The sequence below is a fragment of the Hyperoodon ampullatus genome, assembly GCF_949752795.1.
Source record: "Hyperoodon ampullatus genome assembly, chromosome: 18".
Lineage (NCBI taxonomy): Eukaryota > Metazoa > Chordata > Mammalia > Artiodactyla > Ziphiidae > Hyperoodon > Hyperoodon ampullatus.
In genome coordinates, this window is record NC_136931.1 from 33,807,699 (window position 1) to 33,822,351 (window position 14,653).

General features: G+C 47.9%; 1 protein-coding gene across 1 annotated transcript in view; it reads left to right on the forward strand.

Moving 5' to 3' along the window:
* Nucleotides 1-905: 905 nt before the first annotated feature.
* The window catches only part of SALL1 (spalt like transcription factor 1), a gene marked incomplete at both ends in the record, with an annotated part of 14,306 nt that continues 558 nt past the window's right edge, over nt 906-14,653 (forward strand). Inside the window, 3 exons of the mRNA XM_079724058.1 lie at nt 906-981; nt 10,026-13,462; nt 14,605-14,650. Coding sequence (XP_079580184.1) covers nt 906-981; nt 10,026-13,462; nt 14,605-14,650 — 3,559 coding nt within the window. The remainder of the gene's footprint in view (nt 982-10,025; nt 13,463-14,604; nt 14,651-14,653) is intronic.

Below are 14,653 nucleotides of genomic sequence, written 5' to 3' on the forward strand. Positions count from 1 at the left end.
CCTTGGTCCTCTTCTCCGCGCCCCGCGAGCCCGGGATCCAGGGGATGGAGAACTCGGGGCGGAGGAGCGCCGAGCCAGGCGGCGAGCGGGAGGGAGGCCTGGCCGCGGGCGGGAGGCGGACCGGCGTGGGGCTGGCTCTTCCCCACTCGCTTATTTTTTTTTTTTAATAGGTGTGGGGGTGGGCTGCTTTCTGGTAGCTCTTAAAGAAACGAAGAAACACTCAAGAAACGGGACTTCCTCCCCCCAAATCCCGCCACGGGACTCCCTCCCCCCGCGGGCCGGCGCGCCTAGCGCCGGAGTTGGGAAGTTCGCCGCGCGCCTGCAGCCCGGGTCCCCAGGCCCCGCCGCCCGGCCCCACCCCCCACCCGGGGAGGTTTAATTCCGGGGAGGGCATGCTAATTTGGGTCGGCCCAGCCCGGGATGGGGGGGCCGAGGGAGGGAGGGGGGCTCAGGCCGGGGCGCCTGGTGCGCAGAGGCGAGGAGGCAGGCCCCCGGCGGCCCGGCCGTGGAGTCCCTGGCGGTCGCGAAGAGGGTTAACCCAGTGTCGGGCGGCGCGGCGCGCAGAGCCAGCCCCGCGGCCGGCTTATTGGGCCAGCGCGCGGAGAGACAGGGGTCTGCAGCAAATCACGAACTAATTGATTAAGGCGAGCGGGTTTGAATAGCGCTGGCCCGGTGCCAATCGCCTTTCAAAGAGCCCCTCTATGATTAATCGCAATGCATTATTGATAATCATAATTATAGCAGGACACATGCGCGCTGCGCCCGGGGCCGGGGAGCCGGGGAGGGGGCGGGCGGGCCGGCGGGCGGGGGGAGCCGCCGCCGCCGCCGCCGCTCGATTTCCGTAATTTTGAGAAGATTTTTTTTTAGTAATTTTTTATTCTGCCCCAGCTGATGTTTGAGCCAGCATGTCGCGGAGGAAGCAAGCGAAGCCTCAACATTTCCAATCCGACCCCGAAGTGGCCTCGCTCCCCCGGCGAGATGGTGAGTGCTCCGGACCGTGCCGCGGACACACACACGCGCACACACGCACTCGCACTCACACTCACGCGCACTCGCACTCGCACCCACGCACACGCGGCTGACCCCTGCGCCCACCGCCCGGCCGCGGCGCCGCCGCCGCGTCCCGAATCGCCTTTTCGACTTCGCGATTTTTTTTTTCTTTTTAATTTTCAATTTGCCTTTGCTGGGCTTCCCCCCTTGCAACGGGGGAAAGCAAACACTTCTCCCGGCAGGATCTTTCCGGAGTTGTTGGGTCCTCCTATGGGGAGGAAAGAGGGCACGCCGGCCTTGCTTCTCCGTCCCGGCTTTTCCGGGGAGCGGAGCCCGGAACCCGCTAAGCTGCGGCAGGGGCCCGGGTGCCCGGCGGGACGCGGGTGCGGGCAGAGGCCGTCGGCCCCTGCCTGCGCGGGGCTCCACGCGCTTCCCGGCCCGCGCCCGGGGCCCCGGCCTGGCCTCCGCCGCCCTGGCCCTGCTGCCTGAGGGAAGGAAGTTTACTTTGTGCTCTGGGCTCAACTCGGAACGTGGGGGGAGCTCCCTGCGCCGCGCTCCTCCTCCCCCCAACACTCCCACTCCTCCTGGGCCCGCACCGCGGAATGGGGTGCCTTTGGGAGTTCGGAGCTGCAAGAAGATGGGGACCTGTGTTGGGGCGCCCGTGCCTGACACACCAGGGTGGAGGCCGGAGTGGAGAGTGCCCTTTGCAGCTGGATGCTCCCCAGACTGAGTGCCGGCAGACGGGGGAAAGTGTCGGGGTCCGGCTACCCAAGTTTATCCCAGCATCTCTTCTCCCAACACATGCATCCCCCGCGCCCCCAAGAAATCTTTAAACTCGGTTGGCTCCCGCTGAGGATCGTGGTACCTTGTACTTCCAGGAGTAGTAAGGGTCGTTTTCTCAGAGCTGGGGTGCTATCTAGCCACGAGAGAATCCCCCTAAAACAGAGGCACTAGCTTCTTACGATGGAGACGACAGCTGAGGGGTCCCGAAGGGAACGAACAAGTCCAGAACAAAGTTTGTGTTAGGGAGCTAAGGCCGAGAGTGGGAGAGATCCGGGCAGGGAATCGGGGGTACAGAGGGAGGACACCTCGAATCCTTCCTTATTCTTAAAGGTGTTTCACTTTAGGGGCCTCCGAGCTCCCAGGCCCAGGGCCAGAGGCGATGGAGCGGCGCTCGGGCTGGGTTCCCCGGGCACAATGCTCGCCCCTCGGCTGCGGAAGGACGAGGGGCAACCTCCAAGCGGTCTCCGCGACTCGGGATGCCTCTCGGGATGCTCCAGTCCCGGGCATCATTTTGGGGTGTGGAGGAGGGAACGGGACCCCGATAGGGCTCCGAAGCGTGCCCTTTGGTCGGCACCTCTGTCCCCTAAACTCTGCGGCCGCCCGGACCTCGAGGTCCCCGGGGTCCTTCCTGAGAGGCCTGCTTCTCAGCAGAGCTGGGGCGCAGGGACCCGCCCAGAACCCAGGCAGAGAAGCGAAGGGACTCCCACCCCCTAAACCCCGACTGTCCTGAAAGGGGACTCCTGGCGTGGGGGGTCCCTTAAGAAATTGGGGAGAACAGAGACCGATTAAGGAATTTGTTTACAATATTTGCTCCCTCCACCCCAGTACTTTCTGGAGCTTCAAGCCTTACCCAGAGCCTCTGCGATTTCTCAGTCCGCTGAGAAGAACCCCTGATCCCCGCTTTCCACCCCAGGCGAGACCGGGTAGTCGAGGTAGAGTGAGGTGAAATTACCCGAGGCCGCTGCCTCGGTATTTTTCTGGGTTTTCTCAGCTGGTCTCTTCTGCATCTCACTCCCACACCCATCTTTCCTAAAGTTTCTGGTGAGACCTTCATCACAATAATACTGTTAAAGTTAACAGTTTGTAGAGGACCAAACCTCATGGGGGGAGAGACAAGAGTTCTTTAAGTCTTTTTTTAAAAAAATAAATGTGTACTGATTTTCTATATTTTCAAAAAAGAAAAAATAAAGGCTCGGGCTTCCCAGAGAATTGATGCTTGCTAGATCTTTGCCTTTTTCCTGTCGCCTTCTGAATCCAGAGTTTTTAATAGTTAAGGCTTCTCATAAAGCGATAGCATAAAAGGAGTTCACTACCTCTGACCATTATTATTTATTAGGACTTTTTTTTTTTTTTTTTAGTTTATTTGAGCTTTGAGGTAAGTTAGTTAAGTCACTGAATCAAGTTTCCTTTCTTTCTTTTTTCCCTTTACTTTTTCCCTTCCTTCCTTCCTTTCTTTTTTCTTTCTTTTTTATCCCCAAAAGCTGGTTCATTGTCCTAAGAGGCAGTAAACTGTTAGGGGCACCGTAGGAAACACTCCCCTCCCAGCCCCCTTTCTCACCTCTCCCTACCCCCCTCCTTTTCTCCAGTTGTAATGGTTTTAGATTATGACTGTTTTTACATGGTTGAACAATAAGTTTAGGAGAAGCTGCCTAGAGGGTAGATTTTGTAATAGGGTTACAGGATTTAGTATGTTGTAATAATATTAGTACACAACTAATCCTCCTCCATGTCTGATTTGCAGGAGGGCCTTACACACTCCAGTTCTTTTTATTTGGGAATAGTTGTGAGATGCAGAGAACTGAGAGATCATGACTTGTCTCCAAGTTACCTTTAAAAAGTCACCACCTTTCATGCAGTATATTCAGCAACCCATTCTTCTATCCACCCAGAAAATACACTTCCAAGAGTTGTCTGTCGGGTTCTGTTTTTTGGTTTGCGGGTTTGTTTGTTTGTTTGTTTTAATATACACAAAATTGTTAAATTTTTAGAAGATAAACCTTTCCTTAAACAATGTGGTTACTTTTTTTTTTCTATCTTGAGATGGGCTTACAATATGGCAAATGAAATGTTGAACATACCAAGTGAAATCTAGTCGGCGGTGCCCTTAGCAGATGCTGGCACATCCAATTTCGTGACCTCGGCCCAGAGTGGGACCTAGAAAAGTTTGTAGACCCCAGTTACCAGAGCGCTAAAGGAGCGACTCCCAAGGCTGGGAGCAGCCAGGCTTGCCGTGCCGCATGTCACGCCTGTGTGTGTTTAAGTGTGTGCGCGCATACAAAGAAAATCCCAGCCAGGCTCAGCAGCCCCGAGGATAACTTCATCGGAACAAGTTCAAGAAAACAAGATTATTTGGTCAGTCTTATGATGTTCATATTTTAATTCTACTTTTGGTGCAGCTATAAAACCCTAAAATAAACTGGGGGATTTTTCTGTTTCCTATGAAACCAAGATTTTGGCACCTTACTTGTCTCTTAAATGATATTCAACAAGTCTCGAATTACTTGTAGAAAGATGACTGCCATTGGGAAAATTATTTACCGAGATAAATAATTCTGAGGAACGGACACATTAGAATCTACTGATTTTATATGTGGGTTCTTTACTAGAGATTTGGATTTCAGAGGGGTGTGTGTGTGTGTGTGTGTGTGTGTTGGGTTTTTCTTCTTTGGGTAGTGTTTTTAAGATTCCTGGAACTACATGGATGGCCCACTCAGACTCCATTCATCTATTAAGAAAGGATTTCGGTGCCCAGCTTTTTCAAGGAAAAGATCATATTGGAAGAAAGATAAAAGCATCATAAACTGGAGATAACACCCTGCCTCTCATATAAAGTATCATAAAAATTCCTTTTATTTATATTAATAATGAAATTCTATTATTTACCAAAGTAATTTACTCATTGTGAGCAGCTTAATGGCAACACATTGATTTCTGGGCCCAAAGGTTAGAGAGAACTGTAATTAATTGCTTTTTTTGAAAAACCGACACCTGCACGATAAGGCAGTTGGAAAGTACTCATGTTTAATCAGGCCTATTTTAAGTTTGTGGCATAATGGAAGATTCTGGTTGAGAAAATGCAAACTGTTTGAGGGGGGATTTGCTGCAGGCTGTACATACTTCCAAAAATGTGACAAACACACAAACAAGCGAAGGGTGGATGGACACGAGAAAGCGTGTGTTAAAGTGGATTTGTGATACCGAATGTTTTGTGATTTTACATCCAGTTTCACCTATGGTTTATAGGCACGAGTGCCAATTTATAGGTTATTCTTTGGGGACTTTATTTCATTTCTTTCTACTTTCGCAGGTAGCAAGTTGTCTTGACCCACAGTCCTTTAGAAAGCAGAAACCCAAACTTTTAACGCAGAGATCTTACCAAAAAGCTGGGGGAGACTTAGACCAGCAGTTCAGTTTTTTTGAAATTGGGAAAAGCCAAACTCAGTGGAGTAACCAGAACTAATTCCTTCTGTAGACTTAATTCGGTTTTTCTAAGGTACCTCCTGATACAGCTAGCCCAGTCTTCCCAAATATTCTTAGATTACCAAAACGGCAGTCACTGAGCAGTTGAACGAAGGAGATGGTAAATTATCCCAAGAACCAGCACCCCTCCCCCTCCAAAAGAAAAAAAGTCGGTGTGCCAGGCTTTGGAAAACCTAGATGTGTCGAGCTGTTTTAACCTTTGCTAGCCTCCTCCCATGCAGAGGTGACAAGGTCCAGATCATAATATGTCCTTCAGAATCTTCCCAGTGACCCCCAAATTGAGTCTTGCTAGTCACTTAGCAGGAAGTTCGAAGTTTATTTTAGTTTCACCTTATCAGCTTGGCTTCTTTTCCTAACCTTATTCCCCTGTCACCCTCAGATGCCAGACCCCCAAAGGGGAAGATTGACAGGTAGTTCCCATAGCTCAGTTTTACCCTCAAACAACAGGGATTTAGTTTCTTGTGCCTTTGCCAATGTTTATGTAGTCAAAGTTTAGATCTCGCCTTAAGCAGTCTCTTTTACGCGTCACTGGAAGAGGAAAGCCACAAAGAAGTTTTTGAACAAACCCTTGCAACTGGAACCCCATCTAGTGTTCAGTTTGATTCATCCAAGGGGAAGACATTTTCCCCTTTCATTTATTGTGTACATTAGGTGGGCTGGTATCACGATTTTCAAAGGACTGTCTTGTCCGTGTTGTTATTTTTTCAGAGATTTTCCCTTGTATTCTTCCCCTCAAGAATACGCTAATCCCAGTCAGAACAGTGAGGGGACTTGAAGGGGGCCAGTAAAATGTGTCATGTGGTTGCATATCCCATAGAGGAAACTTAAGACATTACAGAAAATATGCAGAGCATATGTGGCGGTGTTGAAAATTGCTTTGGAATCTTAGGCTGGACATTCGGATGCAGGTTTTTCCCAGGTCTGTGAAAGAGAAAGAAAACAAGAGAAAAGACCAATCAATCAAAAATGTTTGTGATAGCCTTTCGAAATTGGTCTACAAAAAGGAACAGCCAGTTAAAATGATAGGTTCCAAAATCACAGTCTTGTGAGGTTTTATTAAAAATGTTAATGTGATCTGAAGATAATGGGAAGTAAAGTGAAGGGTCTTTCCGGGGAGCTCCAAAAAACAAAACTCAACGTGGTACAGTAGGGCTGTTGTGTTGTTTTGTTTTGTTTTGTTTTCCTGGCTGGCTAAACCTTTCAGTGTGGGGCATAGTTGTATTTTTGTTTTCTCAGCAGACAGATACACTGGAACACTTCAATTTTCTGTCTCCTGTTCTGCAATGTTTAGTTCAGATGATGAAAACTGACACATTTGAAATGGGCATGAAGAACCTAAACAGTACAATGGGAACTAAAACATCTGGGATTTTCATATACATTGGCTGGAGCTATAAGATCACCTCCTCTCCTGACCCAGAGTGGGGAAAAGAAACCCAGAAAATTCCAAATGTCTTTTTGTGTGTACATACTTAGAAAACCACTACTTCTTAAATTTTTCTATATGACCACGATTACAAAATTAATTTGTATGCAAAATCCATAGAAGAGGAACTGGAATATTGTTTTCACCATAGTACAGGGAACAAGGCAACTGTATTTACTATAAGGGGGTCACCAGTTGCAATCCTGTGTAACAGATTATTGAGAGACATGCAAGATAGCAAATGGTCAGAAAAATGAATTAGAACATGTTTGTGTGTGTGTGTGTGTATATATCTTATTACAACTTAAAATATTTCCTTTGGTAGTTAAAGATTCAAACTAGTCCTCATGTTTTGTCTTTTTTTTTTTATATATAAAGCTGTTTCATTGGAATTCTGTTCAGAAGGCAGATTTAAAGTTAAGAATCATTATAGTGTAGCGACACCTGCTTTTGAAATAAATCAAAATAGATATCAGGATTTTTTTTTTTGGTGTTCATAAACATCAGGAAATTAAATTAGTTGACTCTACAGTGAGATCAAATGTCAGCTTATTAAAATGTGAAAATCTAAGCTAAAATATGGGCAGCTTTTTTTAAACACAGTCTCTTTCTTAGAAGGCAGGCACTTATTTTTAAATGCCTATATTTTCCATCCAGTTAGCACAACCCTAAATGTAAAACTGTTCAGGTCGAAAAACTTGAAAATTCTCAAGTGAGTCTTGAAACAGCAGAAATGCAGAATTGGAGCACAGGAAAGTAATAATCAGCTAAATCCTGTAAAGTAACGTTTTTATTTTCTCTCTATATTATGAGAATATCAGATGTTTGCAAGTTATAAAGAATTAAAAAATGCCCTTTAATCGTGAGCACAGATGTGCTAAATATTTGAAGCAACTGCATTGTAATGTGTACAATTGATGAAGTCAGTTTTCTGATTTCCCTTGCTAGTTATTTAGTTCTGAATCTGTCATTATTTGTCTAAGCCCAGCTGACCAAGCAAAACTGTGTTTTAAAGTGGCTTTATGTTTTGATAAATGTGAGCTGGTTGAAAAGTATTTTCCACTGAATGCAGAGCTTAATAGAACATGCTGACATAATAGTTTTAATGCATTTTGTTGAAAATGTGTGAACAAACAGAATAGCTTTTGTTCCTTCATAATTGGCTGTAAAAGTAGATGGAAACATAACCATTACATATGGAAATGTGCAAAGAGAAAGAAATAACATTTCGGTTGAATATATTAGGAATTGCATTTCCTAGTTTAAAATAAGCATCTGAAATGGATGCATCATTTAAAATTGGTTGTCAAAATAAGAAACTTTAAACAGAATTTTTGTCACATTATTTTCATCCCAAGTTAAGCAACATAACTTTAGCGTATTTTGTTTACATTATTTTAAAGCAGGGAGAGAGACAGAAAGGGCTTCAAACAGCACCTTGAATGTGCAGAGGAATCCTGTGCCAATTAGAATGATTAAACATTAAATTAAAACTGAATCATTATTGGTATTTTCTGCTCCAACCAAGATTTGTTTGGTATTGTTAATGCATTTTGCACTATACCCTTGCGGAGATTAAAAGATGGGTATTAGGAAAGCTAGCTTGTTAAGTATAACTTAGCTACTCAAATAACCCTCCCAGTGAATAAAGTGCGCATACATTTGGCATACTTTAACAGGGCTTCTAATCAACTGTGGTATCACTCAAGGCAAACAGAGTTAAGGAATTTTCAGAAGTTAGTATTTGGGTATTAATTATATTTTCTGGAATGCAAAACTACTCAAGCTTTTCTTTTTCCTTTTTTTTTTTTTTTTTTGATGTTTACTACAAAGAGGCAAATGGCAGGCTCTTTTGAGTCAACTCTAAGTTTACTGAAAAAGCAGCATTTTGATTTTGCGTTTATTCATATTTGCAATTAGTTTTTTTTTTTTTCCCCCTGCAAGTTTTCTGGGAGATTCAATTTGGAAGTCATGGAAACTAACTATTATCTGATTCAGTTCTGCAGAAAAGCACACAGGGAGGTAATCCTTGAATTAAACAGTTTTTTTTTTTTTTTTTTTCACAGCCTTCGGAGATGACCACACACCATTTGTACAACAGAAGTTGGTGTTCCCCATGCTGGGCAAACAATGGGACGCCATCCTGTCTTTGAATAGGATGTTAGCTTGGAGTTGGAGATTTTTATGTTTAAAATGGATCTTAGTGAGAAGAAATCTGAGCAACCAGTGGAAACAAACACGAAATAAAGGGATTTTATAATGAAAGGTTCAGGACAATCTGTTAAACAATTGATAACAGTTAAGAGCAAACTGTTTTTAAAGGCATTCAGACAAGGAGAATTGCAAAGCATTTCCAAACTGGAAACCAAGAATTATTCTTCACTTCCCCTTAACTGCACATCTTTCTTTAAGTTGATGTTTAATCAGAAATGTAAATCCTGTGCCAGTTTTTATACATAGAAAGAGCACTTTTGTTGAAATATTTAGAGGCATAATGTTGCCATTTGGAGCATAGTGGCATATATTCCTTGATTAGCGGGATGGTAGCCACAGTCGCATTCTTTAATTTTAAAAATAAACATGCCACAGGGTGATATATAGGTGCCAGGCAGGCCTTGTAACGGATTATGATCATTGTGTTTCTCTCGTGTGTGTGTGTGTGTGTGTGTGTGTGTGTGTGTTGCACGTTGCTTTCTCTTGTATTCAACTGAGTCTTGAGTGGTCTGGAGGATTTCTTACTGATGTGGCTAAAGTGTGCTTGTCACGGATCAGACGTAGCTCAGGTTCTAGGTAGGGACTGGAGGTGATTTTCAAGTTGTCAGTCTTCAGCTTGGTGATATGCATTTTTTTTCCCCCTTGTCAACCACTGATTGGAACCTGAATGACTACAAATTAGTTTAGTGACAGAACAAACTGTCACAGATATCTTTGAATCAGTTAAAAATGAATAAGGTTGACAGAAACTCAAGAGCCTAATAAGTCCTCAGGATGGTGGCTGGACCGTCTCTGGATGAGTAGACAATAACGTGTATAAAATATTGGAAATCAATATTTTGCTATGGAATTTCATTATGCACCAATGTCTGCAGTTCGCAGTATTTTATATCTTGATGGATTACCTGAAGGTCCTGGCTCTCGGAGATACCAGATTGATAGGAAGTCCTCCAACAGCCTAAAAATTTTAATCATGATTGTTCTTAGGGAATATTGATTGTTTTTCAGGGGCCACAGTTTTGAGTTTTGCAGGGAGAAAAGAGTTGATCAACCCCTTTCTCTTTTTTTTGAAGTCATGGATGTCTGGGTGTCCTGGCTCACTCGCTAACCCTGCTCCTTTGGACGTTTGCAGGAGACACAGAGAAGGGTCAACCCAACCGCACCACTAAGAGCAAGGATGCCCACGTCTGCGGCCGGTGCTGCGCCGAGTTCTTTGAATTGTCAGATCTTTTGCTCCACAAGAAGAACTGCACTAAAAACCAACTCGTTTTAATTGTAAATGAAAGTCCAGCGTCCCCACCTGAAACCTTCTCCCCCAGCCCGGCTCCAGATCATCCCGAGGAACAGATGAACAACACAGCTAACAAAACAGAGCAAGGAGACTGCAGTGACCTGGTGGAACCCCATGGACCGGACAGGGAAGAGTCCATGGAGGTGGAGGACCCGGTGGCCAACAAAGGCGCCAGCGGCCCCCTGAGCAGCGGTGGTGACAGCAGTGCCCCCCCAAGCTGCAGCAGCGGCAGCTCCTGCCCAGGTACCTCAGCGATCACAACCTCTCTACCTCAACTCGGGGACCTGACAACACTGGGCAACTTCTCCGTGATCAACAGCAATGTCATCATTGAGAACCTCCAGAGCACCAAGGTGGCGGTGGCCCAGTTCTCCCAGGAAGCGAGGTGCAATGGGGCCTCCGGAGGCAAGCTGGCCGTCCCGGCCCTGATGGAGCAGCTCTTAGCTCTGCAGCAGCAGCAGATCCATCAGCTGCAACTGATCGAACAGATTCGTCACCAAATATTGCTGTTGGCTTCTCAGAACACAGACTTGCCAACATCTTCTAGTCCTTCTCCAGGTACTGTACGAACATCTGCCAACCCCTTGTCCACACTCAGCTCCCATTTATCTCAGCAGCTGGCGGCAGCAGCTGGGTTAGCACAGAGCCTCGCTAGCCAATCTGCCAGCATCAGCGGTGTGAAACAGCTCCCCCCCATCCAGCTACCTCAGAGCAGTTCTGGCAACACCATCGGTCCACCCCACAGCGGCTCTTCCCCCAGCGTTCACATATTGGCGGCGGCAGTTCCCACCCCATCCTCGGAAAAAGTGGCTTCGAGCGCGGGTGCCTCCCATGCCCATGCCGGCAGCCCCGCAGTCTCGGCATCCTCCTCACCAGCTTTTGCAATAAGCAGTCTATTGAGTCCTGCATCTAATCCACTTCTACCTCAGCCGGCCCCTGCTAACTCGGTTTTCCCCAGCCCTTTGCCCAACATCGGAACGACGGCAGAGGATTTAAACCCCTTGTCTGCCTTGGCCCAGCAAAGAAAAAGCAAGCCACCAAATGTCACTGCCTTCGAAGCAAAAAGCGCTTCGGACGAGGCCTTCTTCAAACACAAGTGCAGGTTCTGTGCGAAGGTCTTCGGAAGCGACAGTGCCTTGCAGATCCACCTCCGTTCCCACACTGGAGAGAGGCCGTTCAAGTGCAACATCTGCGGGAACAGGTTCTCCACCAAGGGGAACCTCAAAGTCCACTTTCAGCGCCACAAAGAGAAATACCCTCACATCCAGATGAACCCCTATCCCGTGCCTGAGCATTTGGACAACATCCCGACCAGTACCGGCATCCCCTACGGCATGTCCATTCCTCCAGAAAAGCCGGTCACCAGCTGGCTAGACACCAAACCGGTCCTGCCCACTCTGACCACTTCAGTCGGCCTGCCGTTGCCCCCGACCCTCCCGAGCCTCACCCCCTTCATCAAGACCGAAGAGCCAGCCCCCATCCCCATCAGCCATTCTGCCGCCAGCCCCCCGGGCTCCGTCAAAAGTGACTCCGGGGCTCCCGAGCCGGCCTCGAGAAACCCAGGTGGGCTCCCAGAGGAAGCGGAAGGTTCCACTGGGCCCCCCTCCAGTGGCAAAAGCGAAGAGAGCGGCGTGGTCCCCAGCTCAGCCCCAACCGTGAGCACTGGCGTGCTGAGCTCCCTAGCATCCGACGTTGGCCCAGGCGGTGCCTCGACTTTCACCAACCCTTTGTTGCCGCTCATGTCCGAGCAGTTCAAGGCGAAGTTCCCTTTTGGGGGACTCTTGGACTCGGCCCAGGCCTCAGAGACATCCAAGCTTCAGCAGCTGGTCGAAAACATTGACAAGAAGGCCACTGACCCCAATGAGTGCATCATCTGCCACCGGGTCCTCAGTTGTCAGAGCGCCTTGAAGATGCACTACCGCACCCACACCGGGGAGAGGCCCTTTAAGTGTAAGATCTGTGGCCGGGCTTTCACCACGAAAGGGAACCTGAAAACCCATTACAGCGTCCATCGTGCTATGCCCCCGCTCAGAGTCCAGCATTCCTGCCCCATCTGCCAGAAGAAGTTCACGAACGCTGTCGTCCTACAGCAGCACATCCGAATGCACATGGGGGGCCAGATCCCCAACACCCCGGTCCCTGACAGCTACCCCGAGTCCATGGAGTCGGACACGGGCTCCTTTGATGAGAAAAATTTTGATGACCTAGACAACTTCTCCGATGAAAACATGGAAGACTGTCCTGAGGGCAGCATCCCGGACACGCCCAAGTCCGCGGATGCGTCCCAAGACAGCCTGTCTTCCTCGCCTTTGCCTCTAGAGATGTCGAGCATCGCTGCTTTGGAAAATCAGATGAAGATGATCAATGCCGGCCTGGCAGAGCAGCTGCAGGCCAGCCTGAAGTCAGTGGAGAACGGTTCCGTTGAGGGGGACGTCCTGACCAACGATTCGTCCTCGGTGGGTGGTGACATGGAGAGCCAAAGTGCTGGCAGCCCGGCCATCTCAGAGTCTACCTCCTCCATGCAGGCTCTGTCCCCATCGAACAGCACCCAGGAATTCCACAAGTCACCCAGCGCCGAGGAGAAGCCGCAGAGAGCAGGGGCAAGCGACTTTGCCAATGGTCTGTCTCCCACCCCAGTGAACGGTGGGGCTTTGGATTTGACATCTAGTCACACAGAGAAAATCATCAAAGAAGACTCTTTGGGGATCCTCTTCCCTTTCAGAGACCGGGGTAAATTTAAAAACACTGCTTGCGACATTTGTGGCAAAACCTTTGCTTGTCAGAGTGCCTTGGACATTCACTACAGAAGTCATACCAAAGAGAGACCATTTATTTGCACAGTCTGCAATCGTGGCTTTTCCACCAAGGGTAATTTGAAGCAACACATGTTGACACATCAGATGCGAGATCTACCATCACAGCTCTTTGAGCCCAGTTCCAACCTTGGCCCCAATCAGAACTCGGCGGTGATTCCCGCCAACTCGTTGGCGTCTCTCATCAAGACAGAGGTCAACGGCTTCGTGCATGTGACTCCTCAGGACAGTAAGGACACCCCCACCAGTCACGTCCCTTCGGGGCCTCTGTCATCGTCCGCCACGTCCCCAGTTCTGCTCCCAGCTCTGCCCAGGAGGACCCCCAAACAGCACTACTGCAACACGTGTGGCAAGACCTTCTCCTCATCGAGTGCCCTGCAGATTCACGAGAGAACTCACACTGGAGAGAAACCCTTTGCTTGCACTATTTGTGGGAGAGCTTTCACAACAAAAGGCAATCTTAAGGTACCTCCCTCCACCTGTACCTCACCCAGACCCACCCTAGCCACCCTCTTTCTCTCTTGGCTGCTGACTCTTAGTAAGGTACGTTCCCAGAGTCTTCAGTCCAGACAGTCAGGGAGACGGTTCTCGAAAGGGAACCTGTTGCATGTGACTGATCTGGAGAAATGTGGGTGTCCGTGCAGGTCAGGATCACGGCAGGGACTGGGGCAGGCTGCAGCTTGCCGAATGTCAGAGTGCATTGAATAATTTGGTACCTAAGCGAAGCGGCGGCCTAGTCCTGTTGACTCGCTAAGTGCACCAAATGAATTGCTTTACCTACCAAGTCAGACAGCACAGCGTTGCCATGGAGTATTGATTAAAGACCTCCATGTGGCCTGTGTGCTGCCCGTATCACTTAATAATTACAGTTCTCCTCAGCGTTGGCATCTGTTTTTTCATAACTCTGCAGTCCAGCGTGGCTTGTCTTTCTAAAAACGGTAACGTCACCGCTCGGCTAATGGGTATTATGATAATTGATCATACAACATTTCCTACTGATATGTGTTGGAAAGAAAGCAAATATGCTTAAGTTCTAGAGCAACAGTTGAACACTCTTACTGTGTACATTTTTCTGTTGACAGAGTATTTCTCTGGAGATTGCGGCCAGTAATGTGAAATGAATAATTACTTTCTGGCTTTTTCTCTCCACGCGCAGGCCCTCCAATGGGCAATCAGTGAGAGGCACTTTCTTCCCATCTGAAAAGGACATTTACAGGGTAAAAGGTGTCAGATGCAATACTTACCATGGCAATGAGAGTGGACATAACAATTCTCACCCTGAAAGGAGCTATCTGTGACTGACTGGCTTGCTTGAGGCCATTATAAGCTAAATACAGGTAATAAAAAAGGAGTAAGTAAGGCATCCTTGCCCAGGCAGAGGAAAGGCGGCCCAGGGCTACAGAGAGCAGACACCTTATTACCAGCGGACTGGAGTGGACAGCTCTTGTTACCTTTCCCACTGTCGGGCAGGTAATAAGAATAGACATTGCGGCCACTTGCCCTGTCGAGTGTTGGGATATGAGTTGAGACAGATTCAACTATTCAGCTTCTACCTTCTTCTCTCTCCCCTTTTTTTCTCCCTCCTCTCCTCTCTTCCCCCCTCCCAGGTACACATGGGCACTCACATGTGGAACAGCACCCCTGCCCGCCGGGGTC